We start from the raw sequence: 22,294 nt of genomic DNA, 5'->3' as shown, positions 1-22,294 counted from the left end.
AATACCAGGTGGCTTTAAACATTCAATTTAGTATTTAATAGCTTTTTAGCTTGCAAAATTCTCGATTATACGAGTAGTAAGTAACTGTTGCTTTACAATGGATTACATTTTCGCACCATGAGTCATCGATCTCCTCAAAAAATATTATTACCAGCTTCTCCGTCATATTGTAGAAAAAAATTTAGAAAAAGAAAAATATATTTCACTAAATGTAGTAAATATTCTAGGCCATCTATTAACACATAAACTAGATGGGGCTACGTTGCTTCCAGATAGCTGTAGCAGAGAATATAGAAGTTTCAGTACTTAAATTAAAGTAGTTGGCAGCAACCTTGAGTTTATGGAATTCAGAGCAGATGGGCTCAATATGGGCATGAATCACCTTTGATGATGTCTCTTATCTTTGTAAAAATAGCTGCACAAGTACAGTAGGCATAACAATTATTTATTTAAGATGGTGTTCCTCCTGTGTGTATCATCGTTTTCTTACAACAAACTTGCCTAATTTAAAATGCGAGTTAATTCAGTACAAAAGGGAATAAAACAAATGACTTCAAAGTCTGTCTTTTGAATGATCTTCCTCCCCTTTGCCCACCTCAGAAAGACCTCTTTTCACCGGACTTATCCTCTTTCCCTGATTTTGCATTCACTCTTTTCTCAATAACAATCTCTAGGTATTCTTTCTCAGCATCACCTTCTAGGATATTCACTTTACCTTCACGTTCATCAGTTTTGATAATATCACCAATTTCCTCTTTAACCTTTTTGGCTTTTTCAGCATTAGTCAAACGTATATAACCAGCAACTTCTTGAATTTATCTTTAATACCGTCCCAGGAAACACTCATATCAAGATCTTTGATAAGTATAATTGAACTATGATCAGTTGCTTCTGTCAATTCCTTTATCTGATTCTTCTTTTCTTTCTCTTTTCTGTCAAGCTTCTCTTTCTTCATTGCTTCCTTTTTACTAAGGGATTCGTGCTTTTCAGCTGACCAGTTATCATACCTTTGTCTGAACAAAGAAACATCCTCATGCTTAACATTCTCCTGTTTCAAAAAAGTTTCAGCATCCTCTCTAGTCTTAAATTCAACTAATGTAGTACCTTTAAAGTGCGGTTCTTTTTTCGACCCATAGTACCTCATGGTGATTTTTTCAACATCTCCAAAATAAAAAATAAAAAAAACTCCAATAGTTCATCCAGATTTGATTGATGCCTTTACAGTAGACGTCGTGATGCCTTTCAGTACGTCAAAGCGATTTCTCTCTTAATATCACTTGTAATTTCTCGTATAGACTTTACTCTTTTGATTTTCATGCCATCCCCAGAAACTTGAATCAAACCAGATTCAGACTTTCTCAATGCTCCAGTTACTAATAAAGGATTATCCGACAGACACTGGTCGTGTTAATTTAAATAAAAATTACAATGGTAAGCCTCCGTCAAAAATTTTATGAATATATTATAAAAGAAATTTTTACCAAACTAAGGTGGAGTCACCACAGTATTACTCTACTTGTATAATAATCTTATGTTTCATTGTTTTCTGCTGAATTTGGTGTAAACTAAGGTCAAACAAGCAATTAGTTACTGTTTTGTTTCTTTTTAAGCTCTTATTAAAACTTTTTAGTCATGTCTAAATATTATTTTTATGTTATGTTTCTTGAAAGCTTGAATATACGTTATTTTTGCTATTGCAAAGTTGAAAAGTGAAGAAAAGCTAAAACGAAAATTTTAAAACTTAGAAAGCGTAGGTGCATGACGTTATAGTGTAAGAAATAAAATCTTTGTTGGAATTAAATAGGTGTCGATTACCCCCTAAGTGTATAATGCCATTTGTCTGAACCAGCATCTTCCAGGAGATGATTATTATTAGTTATGCGTCTGTAAGGAGATGATTATTATCAGTGGAGACAGTTTTGCGTCTGTAAAGATATTTATCTTAAGATTTTATTTATATAAGTTGCTGTACTTCATTTCTCATAAAATATAAATTTCATGAAAATTGCTAATATCATGTTTAGTGATGATTTCTATAAGATACGGTGTCATCGATATTTCTTTAACGATAGACTAGCTAGTAGATTGGTTCTCTAAGCCTTGTGAATATATTGTTGACCTTAACCTTGATTGATCAGAATGAAACCGTATATGATCTTAATATAATCCTTACCGTAATAATTCAAGCCGATATATTTCCCTTGTTGTTCAAGCCAAGGGACAGTAAGTTTTCTGTTTAGCAGTTTCAGACAAGGCGGTTCTAATGGCGTTCTTTTTGTTTTGATCTGACTCTATTTTTAAGAGTTATGGGTTTTTGTATTTCTTAACATTGGACGGTATCGTCTCTTACTAGGTTGCTAGCTACCCCCACAATCCGGATTCTCGGTAGGCGAAAATTTATTTATGATGATTTCTTAACGAATATGATTAAAATAATCATATACATAATGATTCTCTTTATTACTCCAGTTACTATGGGCTACAGTTCGTTCTTTAATGTAATTTCTATATATGTCTCATATGGTTTAGTGGTTTAGGGTAGTTGACTTTCAATTAATTGTCTTGGGTTCGAATCCCGGTGTGGGAATTATTTTTAAACAAAATTAGATGAAATTAATTAGCTAATTTGACAAGACATAGTAGGTAACTAAGGGCAAGAGTTCGTTCTTTACTAGAACAACCAGGATGACGTCAGTTACAACTTGGAATTAGTTTTATGCTATATCATTACAAACAGGAAAAAGCCTACGGCTTTCTCTTCTTTGAAATAGTAAGAGACGAACCACAAGTAACTACCCCTGGAACCACCATATATCAGTTACTATGCTTGAGCGATCGTTCTTTACTGTAAAAATCTTACCGCTGGTATACGATTATGTTTGAAAGACTGCAGTGTGAAAAGACATAAAAATGCAGTTTTTGGTTGAAAAATTTATTATATGTTAGAAATCATTAATTTTAGTTAATATATATTTTGAACACAATTAATTTACTTGAAAATGAGCCATTGAACAACTCTCTACGATTTTCCAGTGCCAAGCTATCTCTGGATACAAAAGAAAAAAAAAAGAAAAAAAATAAACCTTTTATGAATAATGTTGTAGTAACTGCGACTTTTCTTGATTTTAAAGCCAATATATTTCCCTTGCTGTTCAAGCCAAGGGACAGAAAGTTTCCTATACAGGGGTTTCGGACAAGGCGGTTCTAATCGTGTACTTTTTTTTGATGTGACTCTTTTTTTAGGAGTTATGGGTTCTTACATTTCTTAATATTGGATATATTAGTCTAATGGTGTTCTTTGTAGTTAAATTACTATAGGTTATTGTTCGTTCTTTAGTATAATAAGAACCTCAAACAATCAAGTAATTAACTAAGCCCAATGTATGCAATGGTTTTTATTCCAATGATCGTGTTTTAATGTAACTACTTCATTTTTTAATATGGGGCGTGATCGTCTCTTACTAGGTTGCTAGCTACTGCCACAATCTGGAAAGGATACAGGCTACGGCTTCAATCCGGATTCCAGTTACCATGAGCTTTAGTTCATCCTTTAATGTAGTCTACTTTAAAAAATATTTTATTTTTAATTACAAAAGGCACAATATGTAGTAGCACTTTCCTTTAAAATGAGCTATATACAGCTCTCTATGATTTTCTAGTGCCTGAATAGCTGAGGAGAAAAAAAGGTGTAAAGAAAAAGAAGATAAAAAGATGCCGTTTACGGAGAATATCGTGGTTAAAGTCAGTTTTTTTATCTTCAAGCCAATATATTTTCTTTGTTATTCAAGCCAAAGGATGGTAAGTTTGGTATATAGGAGTTTTTGACAAGACGGCTCTAATAGTGTACTTCTTGTTTTGATTTGAATCCTTTTTCAGGAGTTACGGGTTACTTTAATTTTTACTTTGGGCTTGATAGTCTCTCTTACTAGGTTTCTAGCTACCGCTGGAACCTGGATTATTTTAAATTTTCAGCAATTATTCTAGTTTCAGTTGACAAATAAGCGTTTTTTTCAAGGAATCGAGAAGCTAACCATGTCCAATATGTGCAATGGTATGTTCGTCGAATGATCGTCTTTTAGTTAGGTTGCTAGCTACCGCTGTAACCTGGATTATAATCTTATTTTAGTTACTATGGTCTGGAAGTTTCCTCTATACTGTAAAAAATAAAAAAAAGTTGGAATTTTTCTCATTGAAAATATAAGACAGCAATATAGAGATACATAATTTACAGGTTAAGCCAAAAAAGTTCGAACGAAGATAATATAAAATTAATGGCGTAAAAAAAATGGCGCAGCGAGTCAATTGAAGCAAAAAGAGAACCAGACTAGTTTTAAAATTTTCAGTTTTTTCTGGTTTGAATTAAAAAATGGATATTGTTTATCAGACACCATAAATATTTTTGCTCTTTGCAGCTAAAGAAAATTCTTTTATTTTAAATTTTCAGGAATTATTCTAGTTCCAGTTGATAAAGGAATCGAGCAGCTATCGAAGTCAAATATATGCTATGGTAGGTTCTTCCAAAGATAACCTTTTAATTAAGTTGCTAGCTACAACTGCAACCCGAAATCATTAAAAAATATTTTATCTTGAATTAGAGAAGGAACTAGATGTACTATTGAGACGAATCGCTCTTACTATACAACATACAGTCGTTATCACAAATTGTTTGCTTTGATGTATATATTGGTATCAATATTTCATTCCTTAGAGTTTCAGTTACTATTCAGACAAGTAGATAATATTAATATGTATTTTATTACCATGAACTGTTTGATTCCTTCAAAATTTTAATATCTTTGAAAAGACTGCAATATGAAAATACATCAAAAGTGTAGTTTGTTGACAAAATTGATTCTACTTTAAAAACTATTTTATTTTTAATTACAAAAGTTACTAGATTTACAAATTTCCTTTAAAATGAGCCAATATACAGCAATCTATGATTTTCCAGTAGCCAGATAGCTGAGCAATAAAATCAAGCACAAAGAAAAAAAAGATGCCGTATGTGAAGAATATCGTGGTTAAAGGACACTTTCATGATTTTCAAGCCAATATATTTTCTTTATTATTCAAGCCAAGGGACGGTCAGGTTGCTATATAGAAGTATTGAACAAGACGGTTCTAATAGTGTACTTTTGTTTTGACCTGAATCTTTTCAGGAATTATGGGTTACATTAATTTTTACACGGGTTCCCAGCTACCGCTGCAACCAGGATTAAGCAGTAATACTTTGGGATACAGCTACCGTTGTGATCTGGATACCACTGCAATCTAGATAGGTTGTAACTACCCCTGGAACCACCATATAGCAGTTACTATTGGCGAGAGATCATTCTTTACTGTAAGGATTTGTTAAAAAAAAAAAAAAAATTATTGCATTTTGCATAACAATGAATAATTATGTAAAAAAACCTAATTGACAAATACAATTGATGATGAACTATATCAGTCCCTTATGTAAAATTCTTTCTTATATGAACATTTCGTGGTGCAGTGGTTAGCACTTAGGACTTTAAGTCCTACGATCTGAGTTCAAACCTTGGTGAGCCATTCTTACGAAATGTAGCTTACTTTACAACTTTAATTAATGATTTAATGGTGCAAGTGGCTAGCACGATCGGCCATTAACCGATGGGTTGGTGTTTCAAAGCCACCCTGGGTCGATTAATTTTCGGAATTCTAATAGTGTACTTCTTGTTTTGATTTGAATGTTTTTTCAGGAGTTATGGTTGACTTTAATTTTTACTATGGGGCGTGATAGTCTCTTAGTAGGTTTCTAGTTACTGCTGCAACCCGGATTCTTTAAATTTTTTGAATTATTCTAGTTTCAGTTGACAAATAAGCGTTTTTTCAAGGAATCGAGCAGCTAACAATGTCCAATATATGCAAAAAAGCCGAAAAATTTGAACTAAAATGATATAAATTAATGGCGTAAAAAAATGGCGTAGCGAGTCGGGAAAACCGAACTAATTTAAAAATTCTAGCTTTTTTTTATTTGAATTAGAAAATGGAAATTATTGTTCAGACACCATAAATATTTTTGGACTTTGCAGCTAAATAAAATTATGTTATTTTAAATTGTCGGGAATTATTCTAGTTTCAGTTGACAAAGAAAATTGTTTTTTCAAGGATTCGAGCAGCTAACTAAGCCAAATATATGCAATGGTCTTCTTCCAATGATAATCTTTTGCTTAGGTTCCTTGCTACTGCTGCAACTCGGAATTATTAAAAAAATATTTTATGTTTAATTACAGAAGGAACTAGATGCACTATAGAGACGAATCGCTCTTACTACACAATATACAGTTCTATATCACAAACTGCTTGGTTTGATGTATATATTGGAATCAATGTTTCGATCTTCATAGTTTTAGTTTTTATTGATGTAAGTAGCTAATATTACGATGTTCCAGTGCCAAGCTATCTGTGGAAAAGAAAGAAAAAAAATATCGTTTAGGCAGAATGTTGCATTAGCCGCCAATTTTCTTGATTTTCAAGCCAATATATTTCCCTTACTTTTCACTCCAAGGGACAGAACGTTTTCCTTACAGGGGTTTTGGACAAGGCGGTTCTAATGGAGAACTTTTTGTTTTGATCGGATCTCGTCCAGTGCTGAGAAATATAAAAACTCATAGCTCCTATAAAAAGAGTCAGAACAAAACAAAAAGTAAGTAGTGATGCATCAATCTAAGGTACAAGACAGGTAGCACATTACTCTGTCAATGAAAAGTACGAGTGTGGTATCAAATTACTGTGCCAATGCTTCCAACGAGCCAGGTAGAAAATTAATGTATCAATCTATATAAAGTCATATCTTTGGTTGTTTTTTAATGTTATAATTGTAATCACCATACACTGAAAATTCATGCTACAATGATTTTGTATTAAATTTCATGTTTTCTGTTAAAAGTCATGGCTGATTTCATGCATTGATGGTTCTTTTCCTGGTATGATTAAATGAAGTTACGAAATTCTGTCTGTTAAAAAATATGTTAGGCGTGGTGGCTGTTTTCATGCATTGATGATTGTTTTCCTGGTATCACTAAATGAAGTTACGAAATTCTGTCTGTTTAGCAATATGTTAGGAGTGGTTTTTCTTTATGTTTAACCTTGAACACGGGTATAAGAACTCTGACAATGAGTTATTTTCTCAATTAAAAATTGGCATTTGAAATACAACCATGCATTCTAAAAAAAGGAATATTGATGAAAGCTACATGCAAGAAGTAAGTTATTCGTTTATACTGTTAGTGGGTGCAGAAATTAATTCTAATATAATTTATCCATTGGTGTATACAGTCCCTATTATAGTTAACAGATTGTTAAATATATTTGTATCTGGATCTCTAGAGGTCGGTAAAGAGCAATATCAAAACAAAAAAGTGTATAAACAGTGCATTTAAATGGCTTGCGAGCCTAGTACATGAGGCAAATCATACTTATTTTTATTCTGGCCCAAGCCCCCCCCCTCAGCTCAATTCCAGCCCATACCTTCCCCCCTTCTCCTTTTTTTGAAAGTTTTTTTTTAACAGTTTGTTGTAACTTTTTTACATCTCTTATAATGTCATGAAACATGAAACATAAGAAATTCACATTAAATATTTTTCAACTTCAAAATGGGAATAATACAGACATGTGTGTTGCGACGTTTACTATTTGAAAAATAATATTTTTAGGGACCTTATTTTACATCACTCAATCATAACAGAAAAATAGAATAACACTGTTGGTTTAAATTTTAAAAACATATTCTTGTGCATACTATTGATGAAGACTGATGGTTCTCATTCAATATTTTTTCATGTTAAACAAACTATTTTTTTAGGATTTCCCAGAGCTTTCCCTACCCGTTAAGAAAACAAGGAGGGTTGAAGTGACTCCAGTTTTCACTTCAAACAGACCAGCTGTTACACAATATGTTTGTTGGCCGAAACCATTAGTCCCATTAAGAATCACCGTAAACTACCCAAAAGCCAACTGTCCAGCTACCACATCCTACATCCACAGCAAGATGACACAACCATTAGTCCAATCTGGACCCATCATACACCAGCTAACACTCAACTGGTCAACTGCCATGCCCAACATGTAAACCATACTCCCATTCCAAGAAGCTGATGTAGTCATGGAGCCAGTGACCTCTTTCCATGATTACGTAAGAAAAAAATGAATCTTCTCTCTCTTATCTCTGTATATATCTATCCCAGTGTGCATGTTACAAAAAAATGAAAAAATACCACAACGATTTTTTCAATGCTGGGATATAACGTGAATTATGAATAAAAAAAGTAACAAAAGGGTAGCGCTTCTACAGTTTTAGGTTATTAAACACTGTAAAATGTTTTTTCAGCTTAATAGAAGTGTCACATCACCATATAAGAAAATAATAAAAATAAAAAAAATAATATATAATTTCTCTTTCTTATACCAGGTTCAACTTGAAGAATCATACTAAATGCATACATACACACACACAAACACACACACACAAACACTCACACACAAACAAACACACACAGACAATCTAAATATTCTTTTTCTGGTAAAAGAAAAAATATCTTCAGATTCCTTTTTTAGATAAATGTACAAGAACTTCCACCAGCAACAGACCTAAGGACCAACAATCTATTTGACGACATGGAGATACTTTTATTATCACCACCAGCATAATTCGAAGATGAGCTCCATGTCGAATCACAGGAATGGATTGAACAGTTGTTAATCGATTATTTTGGTGATGATAGTAGTATTCTTCTTCCTCCAAATATAGGGTATAGTTACATTCATATACAAGTGAATCTACAGGGGGTATGGCTCAACCAACTACCCTCGAATGGTCTGATCGTCTCAGTCCTAATACACTCGAAGGTTTGTTGAGTAAGTTTGGGGATTCCATACCACGCAACATCCCCATCATTGAGCAAATTGGTCGAAGACATGAAATCCCCGTAGCACCCCCTGTCATGTCCGATTTTAATTTAGTTGACTCTGCCTTGCACAGTGTGTATGTTTATAGGGCTGAGTTTGGGGATCCATTTAATTCACTAACATCAGGTAGCATCATAAAATATTCGGGAGACATAGTGCACTCCTATGTGAGCAAAATTCGAGCCCTTCTTGAAAAGGAGATTCGGAAGGGGGTTTTAGGGATGGGATTAAGGCTGCCATCTCACAAAAAATAATTTATTTGAATGAAAAGGCAAATGAGGTGTATGAGCGTTTTTTACGTACTGAAATGCTACCACTTCATCAGAACCTGAATAATTTTGAGGGTGCTTTAATGGAATGGGTTGATAATATAGTAACAAAATTGGAAAATTATACTGAAGTGGGTAGTGGGTCGGTGGTTTTATTTATTGGGAGTTTGGATATTAATGTGGCTAAATTTAAAAACAGTTTTATTTTAAGGGATGGAAGAGGGTGGTGTGACCTAAATATAATGAAGATTAAAGGGATGTTAAGTTGTACGTCACTTCAATTTCGATTAAGGGCTTCAATGCTTCAAAAATGCATTTCTTTTGGCAGCTCAGAAGCCTTTGCAAGAGAATGCTACTAAGACACTGTTGGACGATTATGCAGTTAATGGGAGTCCAAATTTTCCTATAGTAGATTTTGATTGTTTAAATGATCAATATCCAGTAACGCTTAATGGGATAAATATTTTTTAGCGGACTAATGCACATTAAAAATTGGTGTTACTGTTTTACAATATGAAACAGGATTTGAGGGGGTGAGCGCAAAAATAGGGTTATATTTCCAGTGAGGGCTCCTTCCATTGAATCAGTGGAATATTGGGTTTTGGCTTCTTTACAAGCCAGCCAGTAATCCCAGTTCAATAGGACATTTTTTCCAATGCCAAAAGTTAGTCTGGTTTTAAGTGAGGGCAAAGGGAACAAGGGGGAATGTTACTATTGTCCAACATGTCCTTCTAGATTCCAGTCAAAAATTAAGTTAAACAATCATATAAAGCATTGCAAGCGTCACGGATGTCAGTCCGTGCAAACAGTTGGTGGTGACAAGGTCATCTTGCCATTTAAGAACTATCAAACTCACTCCAAAAGAGTAACAAGGTGGCCTTAGACTGCGAAGCCGCTCTCATAGATGTGTATGATTTATTGAATTCAAATCTTGTTAAAAATATGAGGTCATTGCATATTCTTATGCTCACGCACAAAGAGACTCGTGCAATTCACTGCATTCGGTAGAGGTAGTTGAGAGATTGGGTGATGAGGATTGTATGCTCTCAGCCGTGACAGCACTCATTGAAACCGCAAATAAATTGATATCACGGCTGCGGAATATATCCTATCCAATGACTCTATCACTAGAGCACGAGTTGGCCATTAAAACTGAAAAAATTTGTTGGGTTTGTAAGGGAGAATTTTTTTAGGGAAATGGGAAAGAGGGAAAGGGGAAAGGGGGTAAGGGGGTAAAGGGGTGGTCGGCGAGCACTATCATTTGGGCAACCAGATTGTATCGGGATTGATCAATTTTCGTGGAGTGGCCCATCAATCGTGTAATTTAAACGTTAGTCAACAATATTTTCTACCTGTTTATATACACAATTCCAGCTATGATCTGAAATTTATTTTACCGGCGTTTGCACGATTGCAACGAGATGGATTTGTAGATGGTGCATGGATAGATGGTTTTTTTCTTATAATATCATACCCATATCATCTGAAAAGCTGCTGCTCTTAGAATTCAAATGAAAAATAATAGATAACAGTAAATTGTGCGTGAATAAGATCCGTTTTTTAGATTCCTTTAGCTTCTTCCCCAAATCCCTAAGCCAACTCATTGAAGTACAGAAAAGTGACGATTTTAATAGTTTCCCCCTCCTTAAGCAACACCTCCTTAAACAGCACTTTCTAGACGGTGAAATGTACGATTTATTATCGTGTAAAGGGATATACCCATGTGAGTACTTCAACTCCACCGCGAGGCTTTCTGAGGAATAATTTCCGTCCATTGCCTCGTTCTACGATTATATTTACGATCGTCAATACACCGCTGGTGTCTATGAATTTGCCAAGAGGGTTTGGACTAAGGGAGGGTGTAAAATGGGTGGGATTATTGTAGATTGTACCTGGCAAGTGATGTATTGATGTTGCTGGATATTGTGTATAAGAACACTGATAAGATCTATTGGGAATTTAGGTTGGATTTAGGTTATTATTTTTCCACTGCTAATTTGGTGATGGATTTAATTCTTAAAATCAGTAAAGAGGAAACTGACTTGATCACCGACGTGGATCAGCATCTTTTTGTAGAGAGATAAGTGAGGGGAGGGTATGTTTTTTATGGAGATCGTATCCTTGAAACTGATCTGACTGGACTAGACACCGGTGTAAAGTCGGATGCAGTTTTTTTTTATATGAACTCCCTCTATCCACCAGCAATGTCTCACTACTCTTTGCCATGTAGACATTATAAATGGTTTAACGATCCTCGTGCTTCAGATTTCCCCAACATTGCCAATATTGAGGAGAATGGACCGCGGTGATGGTTTATGAAATTGATGGTAAAATACGTTTGGAGCATAAAGACTTGGTGAAGGATTTTGTTTTCCCATGCATAAAGAGAGCGGTGACTGGGGACTCTTTGAGTCCATACAATATTTCTAAGGTAGAGGATGGTGGTGTGCACTGAACACCTTCAAAACAAAAACTTATCACCGACCTTCATCTGAAAGATAATATTGTTGTACATCACGTTTTTTGCGGTGGATTGTAGCCAATGGTTTCAACGTCACAAGGATACATAGAGCCCTCCAGTTTGACCAAAAACCCTATTTGAAAGCGCTTTTTGACAATTTTGTCGGTAAACGTTCCGAAGCGAAAACGAAGGTTGAAAACCAAATTTTTATGCTTATTTTGAACTCAGTCTTCGGTAAAATGTTTGACAGTGTACGTAATCAAAGTTGTTGTGACGTTGTTACTGACCCAAAAGAATGTGCTCGAGTCGTTGCCGATCCAAACTTCACATCATTCACCATCATAGACTCGAATATGGTCCTCTTGAATAGAAAAAAGAAGAAACGTTATTCTAAATAAAATATTGCAGGCCGCAGCGCAATAACCGAAATATCAAAAAACTCATGTTGTGATTTTTTACGATATTTGTAGACGCCAATAGCCGGGGGAGGGAGAAGTTCAAGTATATTACGGGGATGTTGATTCCCTTTTGACAAAAGTTAGAACCACCAATTTATTGGAAAATTTGGAAAAAGGCACACACAATAGCTCTCGAATGGACTTTACCAATTGGGACCAGTCCATTTACCCAGAGTTAGTAAAGCGCCAGGCCCCAAATCAGGTATTAGTGTTAAAATTAGAGACGGGGAGTGACTTGATTTCCAGTGGTGTGCTTGCAGGGCCAAAGGTGTACTGTGTGCAAACACACAACGAGGTAATCAAAAAAGTCTGCAAGGGGGTGCCTAGACACTACGTGAATAAGAACTTCTACATGAATGTATATAGAAACTGTGTGGAAAATAGTATGGTTCCAAGGGCGAAAGTCATGGCGATTCACTCTTTAAAATTTAAAAACCACAGAGTTTTAGATAATGTCCGTGCTACCCCACGGACATTTTCTAACTTCTGGCCGAAGTGTATGTCAAGAATATAGACATAAAAAAACATATATATATATATATATATAAATATAAATATATATATATATATATATATATATATATATATATATATATATATATATATATATATATATATATATATATATATATATATATATATATATATATATATATATATAATATATATATATATATATATATATATATATATATATATATATATATATATATATATATATATATATATATATATATATATATATATATATATATATATATATATATATATATATATATATATATATATATATATATATATATATATATATATATATATATATATATATATATATATATATATATATATATATATATATATATATATATATAGCCCAAGGCACGCTACTAAAGTTTAATTACCTAAGGGCCATAGTTAATCTCCCCTATAAAGGGAGAATAAAGGCATCTACCACTACACAACTTAAATACAATAAGAATCACCTTACCACATAAGTCTGGTCTCTGTAGATAGCAAATTACTTATTAATATGATACTTTTTAGACTAAGAGATACTGTAGACAAAGTTATGAGAAGAACAATGTGGTCTCAGAAAGCGTAGAGGATGTTTTGAACAAAGTTTCACTCTTAGATTAACAATTGACAAGTGCCTGAGTTATCAAATACCTTTGTTCCCTTGATATCTTTTGATAGAACAGCTTCAGCAAAGGGCTTATCATTGCATGGTATACCAGACAGAGACATTAAAGTGATTAGTGCTATGTATGAGAATAACACAGCTGCAGTTAAGAAAATGAGGCTAGCAGCTGGTTTCACATTAAATCAGGAGTTAAGCAGGGTTGTGTTTTATCCCTGTTTATTTGGATCATTTTGATGAACCTTGTCTTTAAGAGGACAAGAAAGGCAATGGGAGACCACAGAATCAAATGGTGAGGAAACACTCTCCTGGACTTAGATTATGCTGATGATTTGAGCATCCTAGATAAAAGTGAGAGCAAAATGAATGAACTTTTAGATTAAAGTGTTTGAAAATTAGTGTTAAGAAGATTAAGCTGCTAAGGCTAGGAATAAGTAAATGTGAAAAGGTGACATTGGGTAACTAAAAGATTAATCACGTGGACAGATATACTTACCTTGGTAGAATTATTAGTAAAGATGGTGGTAGCAGTGAAGATGTTAAAAGTAGAATGGCCAAGGCTCAGGATGTTTTTCACAGTTAAAAAAAAGTTTGGAAGAACACGAAGATAAGTATACAAATCAAAATTGGAATATTGGAAGCTAAAGTGGTGACAGCGGTCAAATATGGCTCTGAAGCATTGGTGCTCTGAAAAATTGAAGAAGATTTACTAGATGTTTTCCAGAAAAATTGCCTATGGATTGTTCTGGGTGCCTGACTGACTATATTTCAAAGAGTAGGTTGCATGAAAAGTGTTGTTCAATCCCACTTTCTAGGGCTATAACGAGAGAAAGGTTGAGATGGCTAGTAAAGGATAAAAATTGCTGAAGATTGTCCTTGTCAGCCAGCCATCTGGGGCTAAATAAAAAGGAGGTTGGCTGCAGTTGGGGAGGGAGGATGTCATGAAGAAAGATTTCAAGGAAATAGGAACTTCCTGGAAGGTTGTAAAGACGGAGGCTTTGGATAGATTGGGATTTTGGAGGAGCATGTGTAGCTGTGTTGACTTGGTGCTCTGGTTAGTTTTTAGTAGTAGTAGTAGTATTCAGATTTAAGGAAATAATTTATAAATTATAAAAACAAATATTTGAGAATTTTAAAAGCCAAAAGCTGGTGGTCTATTGCTACCCTTTTGGCAAAAGAAAGAAAAATACATTCTTAATGGGTAGCAATGATGCATCTTTTTTTTCACAAGGAGTGACTGTATTAGACTAACGGTCATTGAATATTGAAAGAGAGATCCTTTGAACAAAACTGAAAATACTCAGTGCCATTTTAAACAACAAAATAAATTGTGCCAAAGTGAAGTGATGTTTTCTGGCGTGCAATATCAACTTAAGACAAAGCGCTATAGATTGTAAATCTCAAAGTACCCAAGTGTCAGCAGTAACTGCAAGGTAGGAAAGAGTGATCTGGGTAAACTTTAAGAACAGCAGCTCTCCAGAAGGAGGTGTGCTAGAACAGAAATAGCAGCATTTTCAGATTGCAAATTTTATGTTCATTTTGATAGTTTTGTTTACATTTTTGTCAACTCAATACTAGCTCAACCACCTCTCCCCATCCAAATGGTCTCATACAATCATAGTTTGAATGAAAAGGTTACATAAAATATTATAAAAATCTTCATTTATTATAAGCAGCAATTATCCTTGTTTTCTTGTTTTTTCCTATTTTCATCCATCTATTCAAAGCACTTTTTATAATATTTTACCAAAAAACACAGCTATCAGATTTGAAAAATGACATTATATACCCAGCAATAAAATTGAGAAATATTACATAAATCTACAAGAATTCTGGAAACCCATGGGAAGTACCACTTCTGAGAGTTTTGTAAATTATAAATTTCTGTATTTGAAATAAAACCAGATGAAATAATAAAACCCAAAAAAAAGGATACAGAAACATTAATAAAAATTGCATCCACCTTTTAAAGGCTTTTTTTATAATATTTTTTTTTAATTTTACCTGAAACACAGCTATCAGATTCAAAAAATAACATTATATAACCATCAATAAATTTGAGAAATATTACATAAATCTACAAAAATTCTGGAGACCAATGGGAAATACCACTTCTGATATTTTTGTAAATGGCACATTTCTGTGTTTAAAATAAAAACAGATGAAATAATAAAAACCCCAAAAAGGATATAGAAACATTAATAAAAATTGCATCCATCTATTAAAGGCATTTTTAAAAATATTTTATTAAATTTTACCTGAAACACAGCTATCAGACTCAAAAAATGATATTATTTACCCAGCAATAAAATTGAGAAATATTAAATAAGTCTACGAGAATTCTGGAGGCCCATGGGAAATACGACTTCTGAGATTTTTTGTAAAGTATTCATTTCCGTGTCTAAAATAAAACCAGACGAAATAATACAACCCTCCAAAAAAGGATATTGAAATATTAATAAAAATTGCAAAAAAAGGTGTTCATGGGATTATTTGAAACTTGCTACATATTATAAAGTAAGAATCTCATCATTTGTAATACTTATTTTTTATGTGGCTTAGGGCTACATGAGACAAGTAAGGGGGGGGACAAGGTTGGAGATGAATTTTGAAAAAAATCAGTAGAAGCATTAAAATGAGCAAATAATTAGCAATCTAAAATGTCTCTATTTTTGGTCTAGCATATCTTTTTCTGGGGAGCCAATATTCTTAACCTTTACTGTGAGCTGAATCCGAAATTTATGTACATCCAAAATTTTCAGAAGATGTTTTTAAGCGGCGTTCACAAGCGTGTCTAGCTAGAATCCCATGTCTAGACCCGTGTCTAGCCAGAATCCAATGTCTAGGCAACGACCGTTTACAAGTAAAATTCGGCACTTTGCTAGACACGCTAGACAAGGCGCTTGGCTAAACATTGAATTCTAGCCTTTTTGCTAACATTCTAGCCATCATTTTTTTTTACATTCGTAAATTGAAATTTAATTTTTGTTTTCTCATTAATTGTTTTTTTCATTTTAGGCAAATATTAAACACCAGACATAATAATGAAGCACACTCAGGCAATTGTTTTATTTATCTCATGCATTAGCTTGTGACAGTAAAAATAGGGATTATAATATTTGAAAGTTTTGCCCGCATAAGCTCTGTTGATTGGCTAGAAATGACAATTTGAAACTAAATTTGTAGTTTTAGCTAAGCACCGAATTTTACATGTGAACAGTCGTTGCCTAGACATTGGATTCTGGCTAGACACGTGTCTAGACATGCGATTCTTGCTAGACACGCTTGTGAAAGCCGCTTTAGAAAAATTATCTTGAAAGAAAACTTTCCTAATTGACACTTATTTGGAGAAAGCGTCTTTTATCTTCATTATTAAAGTAACTTGTGTTTCAATTTCCGAGAACTATTAACCACAAGTTTAGCAGACAGCACTAATATTCAAAGTCAAAACCAAAAGTTATGATTTGTTTCAGGACCCTTCTGTCAGGAACTGCAAGGGGGTGGGCTGTAAATTTGTTTACCTAACTGCTTCCCAAAAAACAAATAATAGTATCACCTGACCCCTGAATACTTCTGTATTGCCCTAACATAAAGCTTGCTTGCTATGGATTACCAGAACATATTCGTGGGAAAATTTGAATATGGTCATACGCTAATACTTATTACAGTGTTTCAACCAATACAGAAGTCATGTTGACATTTTCTATATTATCATGATAGTTAGATAAAGAGTTTTTGTAAGGTTTATTGTGTAGGCTACTTTTGAAAAGATAAGAAACATTTTAAGCAAAAAAATGAAATATTAAGACAAATAGCCTAGAAATGTTGCTTTGTAGGAGAAGCCTATATCACCAAAATATACAACATATGCATTTCACTCATAAAATAGACCAACATATAACATATGTAATCTATCTACTTTCTATTTCTTCATTTTGTTGATGGTGCTTCTTTAACATTACATTTATTTGAAGAAGAGTGACATTTAGAAAAATGTATAGAAAATAAGTAAATTTGCAGTTTTCAATAAAATTTAGCAAGGATAGAAGTGAATACATCAATTGAAACCTTTTTTAAGTTCTTACATCGGGGGAAATTGGGGTACATTTTTAACGCTTACATTGGCTCAAAACAACCCATAGAGACCTAAAATTTAAAAATTTGTTTCTAAAAAATAGGTCTGACTGGCTAGTGAAAAAAATTGCCAGGTTTATGTTAATGGGCTATTCAGGTAGCTAAGAAATTAACTTACCGTTGTGCATCAAACACGGGGTTGAAGCTTCGAACCTGCTGAAACTAGACGAAAAACTAGAAACAAGACGAGAACTCAGAACAACCCATGTTCGAACCCACTGGCCTGAAACGTGGCTAAGAACTGAGTTAATTTTGGTCACAATCATCACTCCCGTATTCACATCCTGCCAGCCATTTGAGCAGGGTTGGTCAGTGTTTCCACTTCTCCCGATTTTTCGGGAGATCTACCGAATTTCTAATCAATCTCCCGACAAAAAAAGAAGATACCGAATCTCCCGAAAATCTCCAGAAAACTTAATCCCCGGAACATTTTACTTTTTGGTCATTCTTTTCTACTTTTTTTTTACCTGTCCGTTGCCTGTGGTCTTTTAGGGACTATTCCTAACGACCCAGGCAATTGAGGCACTGCGACTTGAATTTATTGGCATAGGTATGAACATTGCCCATTATCCATTCCACAGTGGTTGCATTGGTTTTCTGTTTTTGATCATTTAAACACCTTCAAGGTTTGTAATTAACTAATTATTTTCAATTCATAAACTAATCACAGTTTTTGGCTTGCACCAAGAAAATGGGGACTAGCACTATTTGGGTCCAGCTGATTCATTAGGTTCAAAAGGGTCAAGAATTACTAAAAATTTAAAGAAATATGACAAAAATTTAGAATTTGTCTGCAGTTGCTCTGTAGAACCAAAGGGGTTTGCTTCAAATGATCCAACACAAGAAACAGAGACGACAATTGCTGCATTTTGAAAACAATTTATGATTTTTGCTGGTTGACAAGTTAGTCCCATTCCTGAAAAAATATGCCACATAAGAATTTTACTGATAAAGAAAGACTGGGTAAGCAGAAAAAGACAAATATAGTCCGCCAAGGCCTGTCAGTGTATTATAAAACATAAAATTGCGAAGAAAGGATAAAAACGAGTACAAAAAGTCGAAAAGTGCGATTGATAAAGAATGACGGGAACATTCTGATAGTGCCAATGATGATAAAACAGTGACTCTGACAGCCGTGGATTACTGGAAATCGGCTTTGAGTGCGAAGGACCACCGTGGAAACCAAACTTAGCAAAGTTTGTGCAGTATCTGTTTTCCTTGCCATTTTCGAACGTAGCTTCAAAAAGACTGTTCAGCTTACTCAAGAAGTAAAGACAGGCAGAAGGAATTATTGGGTAACAGTAACTTTGGCGTCCACAATTCAGACGAAACTTGAAATGAAACGAGATGGAGTTACAGCAGACACACTGACGGTTGACCAGCCCCTCAGAAAGAGGCTAAAAGGAGTAGTATCGTATCCCAGCACAGCTAAAAAGCCATGCGATAGACACAGATTATGAATGTAATGTGGTATATGTATCTGAAGGTTTTGCAATTTCTTATACTTTTTTTCAGTTATATCAATACTAATGAGCTGTGACTTTGCGTTTTCTTTTTATCATTTGTGAATACCTCTGGAGATGGTGGTAAAAAAAATTATCCACTTAACTCAGACTCAATGGTCAAAGACCTAGTGTCCGTAATTCGTCAGGATTTTCTTTCCCAGTCCTGAACTTAGTGGGCTGTAATGTGGAATCTGAAAGGGCCAGAAAAAGTAAGGGTCGATGAAGAAAATGTCTTAATTTAACAGCTTTAGAGTCTGAATGAAATATAACTGCACTTAGTTTCAAAATTAAATAGATTTCAAGCTTCTAGCTGCTTCCTTTTGTCATGTTTGACAACATTGACTGCCGAATTTTCTTTCCGGAATTGCAGCTGGCTCCAGTAAATCTGCACTCCAAATTTAGAATGTGGTACTTTATACTCAAGTTGCTTGAACACCTCCAAAAACTCAATACAAAATATAAAAAACCGGAAATTCTACCAAATCCTGAGATCCGTCTCCCGATTTTCTCCTGAATCCTGAGAGCCATCTCCCGATTTTCTCCCGAAAATTGTCAAGATTCTACAGATTGTTTGAAAAGATAAGTGGAAACACCGGGGTTGGTGCAAATTATTTTCAGGTCCCTCAATAGGGACCTGAATATTTGCTGTCTGGTAAGCTTTGTTGAATATTATATATAGATTAGTTAGGTTATTCCCTCTGATTGAGCAAAGTTGTGAAGCTGAAAATAGGTAGGCTTCTGGAGTTAATTTATAAGATTTTAAAGATATGTAAATACATTTCCTAAATTTTGAAAAAATAACATCAGTTTGGCTTAAAATCTACTCAAATAACAGGAATTGCATTTTCGGTCAATATCTACCAAATCATATTATTGAGTTAGGAATAAAATATAATAGGCTAATCATTTCTATTGGAAATGAATTTCAGCCGCCCCCCCTCTATATATACCTAACCCCGAATTGACATATATAGGGGGGGCTAAAATTCATTTCCGATAGAAAGGATTATTATATTCATAATCAGCATAAAAAAGGCGGTAAAATTCTACTTTAGTTACTTTTGACTATCTTGGAAAGGGGTTAGGTTAAGAAAATGAGACTTTCAGGGATGGGTCTACAGGCTAAAGCATGTCCTAGGAAGATATTCTGAAGTACCCACCTCTACTCCTTCTCCCTCTATAGGGTTCTGACTTTTGATGACGTTTAAAAATCTATGTGTAATAGAAGTGAAGCCTTGCAAAATAGATCTTCTGCTAAAATGAATTACAACAAAATGGTTTTTAGATTCACAACTTTGCTCAATCCTGATTTATAAGGTTTTAAAAATATTCTAATACATTTCCTAAATTTTGAAAATAAACTATTTATAGGCTATGTCTTAAAATTCTGCTCAAATAACTGAAATTGCATTTTCACAGCTATAACAAGAGAAAAAGAAACTGATAACTGAAAATTAAGGTAAAATGTTGTTTTGTCAAAATTTCAATGGGTATAGACCTGTCATGTAGGCAAATTTCATGACCCTCTAGAGGGAGAAGAAGTGGAGGTAGGTACTTCAAAATACCTTCCTGGGACATACTTTAGCCTGTAGACCCATCCCTGAAAGTCTCATTTTGGTAATTATTTAGCCTTGGCCCCCTCATAAGTAGAGATGTTAAGAAAACAATTCTTACTTTAAAATATGTATAATGATCCTAGTTCTTATATTATCCAAGGGGAGAAGCTTTATCATCAAGTCTTTCCTCTAAAAATCCTCAAAACTGAAAAAGTTCCCAAATATCACCACGTTTTGAATTCAATGCTTAAGTCTTTTGAAATTGCCGCTGTAAACTGCTGCCAAATAAGTTGTTTTATAGATAGCGTTTAGCATGTGTATAACACGTGTGTCAAAAAACGTGTTTAAACAAAAAGTAGTGGTATATTGAGATTATAGAAATTGTGATTTCTGTTATAAATCATGCCATTAACAAACCTAACCTAACCTAACAGTGTTAGGTTTTCAGGTTAGGCTATTAATATTTTGTATTTACGCCACTGCTATTTGCCCTTCGCCACTGCTATTCGCCTTTCGCCACTGCTATTAATATTTTGTATTTACGCCACTGCTATTCTCCCGTCGTCACTGCTATTCGCCCTTCGCCACTGCTATTTAAAATAAAAATAAAATAAAAAAACCAGCATGAACGCTATCTATAAAAAAAACTTATTAGCTGGCAATTTAAAGCGGCAATTAATAAAGACTTAAGCATTGAATTGAAAGTGTGGTGATATTTGGAAACTTTTTCTCTTTTGAAGATTTTTAGAAGAAAGACTTGATGATAAAGGTTCTCCCCTTGGATAATATAAGAACTAGGATCATTATACATATTTTAAAGTAAGAATTGTTTTCTTAACATGTCTACTTATCAGGGGGCCAAGGCTAAACAATTACCCTCATTTTCCTAACCTAACCCCTTCCCAAGATAGCCAAAAGTAGTTAAAGTAGAATTTTACCAAAAAGGCATTGAAAGGTGTATTCACTTTAGTCCTAACTCAGTAATATGATTTGGTAGAACTTTACCTGCCTTTTTTATGCTGATTACAAATATAATAATCATTTCTATCAGAAATGAATTTCAGCCCCCCCCCTATATAGCCTATGCCAATTCAGGGTATATATTTATACATTAGAGGGGGGGATGGGGGCAAGTTTCTGATGTAAATGGGAGGTAAGTTTAAACTTTACCCCCCCCCTACTGTAGAAATATATACCCTGAATTGGCATATATGGGGAGGGGGGGGCTAAAATTCATTTCCAATAGAAATGATTATTATATTTGTAATCAGCATAAAAAAAGGGATTGAATAGTGTATTCACTTTATTCCTAACTCAATAATATGATTTGGTATATATTTACCAATTAAACTACAGGAATATATCCCTAGCATGAGCACCAGCAGGGAGGAAAGGGCATGGCCCCCTGGAAATTTGGGACTAAAGTAATTATAAGAAAATCAAAGGAAAGAAAACACAGTAAATATTTACCAAATCATATTATTGAGTTACAACTAAAGTGAATTTACCACTCAATGCCCTTTTTTATGCTCTTTGCAAATATAATAATCATTTTTGTCAGAAATGAATTTTAGCTGCCACCCCTATATATACCAATTCAGGGTATATATTTGCACATTAGGGGGGTGGGGTTAATTTTATTTCTGATGTAAATGAGAGGTAGGTTTAAACTGTCCCCCCACCCCCCTAATGTGCAAATATAGGCTAAACCCTGAATTGGTATATATAGGGGTGAGGGCTAAAATTTATTTCCAGCAAAAATGATTATTATATTTGTAAAGAGCATAAAAAAGGCATCAAGTGGTATATTCACTTTAGTTGTAACTCAATAGTATGATTTGGTAA

The 22,294-nt window shown here is 34.0% G+C and overlaps 1 protein-coding gene and 1 pseudogene across 1 annotated transcript; one reads left to right on the top strand and one right to left on the bottom strand.

Moving 5' to 3' along the window:
- Nucleotides 1-518: 518 nt before the first annotated feature.
- Nucleotides 519-1,540, bottom strand: LOC148951458 (la protein homolog; annotated as a pseudogene).
- A 2,492-nt stretch (nt 1,541-4,032) lies between these two features.
- Nucleotides 4,033-8,254, top strand: LOC148951457 (uncharacterized). Its single transcript, XM_089091114.1, has 3 exons — nt 4,033-4,051; nt 6,255-6,385; nt 7,826-8,254. Exons 1-3 carry the CDS (start codon nt 4,033-4,035, stop codon nt 8,090-8,092), a joined length of 417 nt encoding a protein of 138 aa, XP_088947240.1. The 3' UTR covers nt 8,093-8,254.
- The last annotated feature ends 14,040 nt before the right edge of the window (nt 8,255-22,294 follow it).

The sequence above is a fragment of the Artemia sp. Qi Xiang Cuo genome, chromosome 6, assembly GCF_049724085.1.
Source record: "Artemia sp. Qi Xiang Cuo chromosome 6, ASM4972408v1, whole genome shotgun sequence".
Lineage (NCBI taxonomy): Eukaryota > Metazoa > Arthropoda > Branchiopoda > Anostraca > Artemiidae > Artemia > Artemia sp. Qi Xiang Cuo.
Note: the sequence above shows the minus strand (reverse complement) of the source record. Positions and strands in the feature narration are given on the sequence as shown.

What these genes read in the sequence shown, in the direction of transcription:
- LOC148951457 (XM_089091114.1), top strand. An exon ending in TAGTTTTAGTTTTTATTGAT is followed by an intron (nt 6,386 to 7,825) that starts GTAAGTAGCTAA and finishes CTATTTTTTTAG; the next exon opens with GATTTCCCAGAGCTTTCCCT.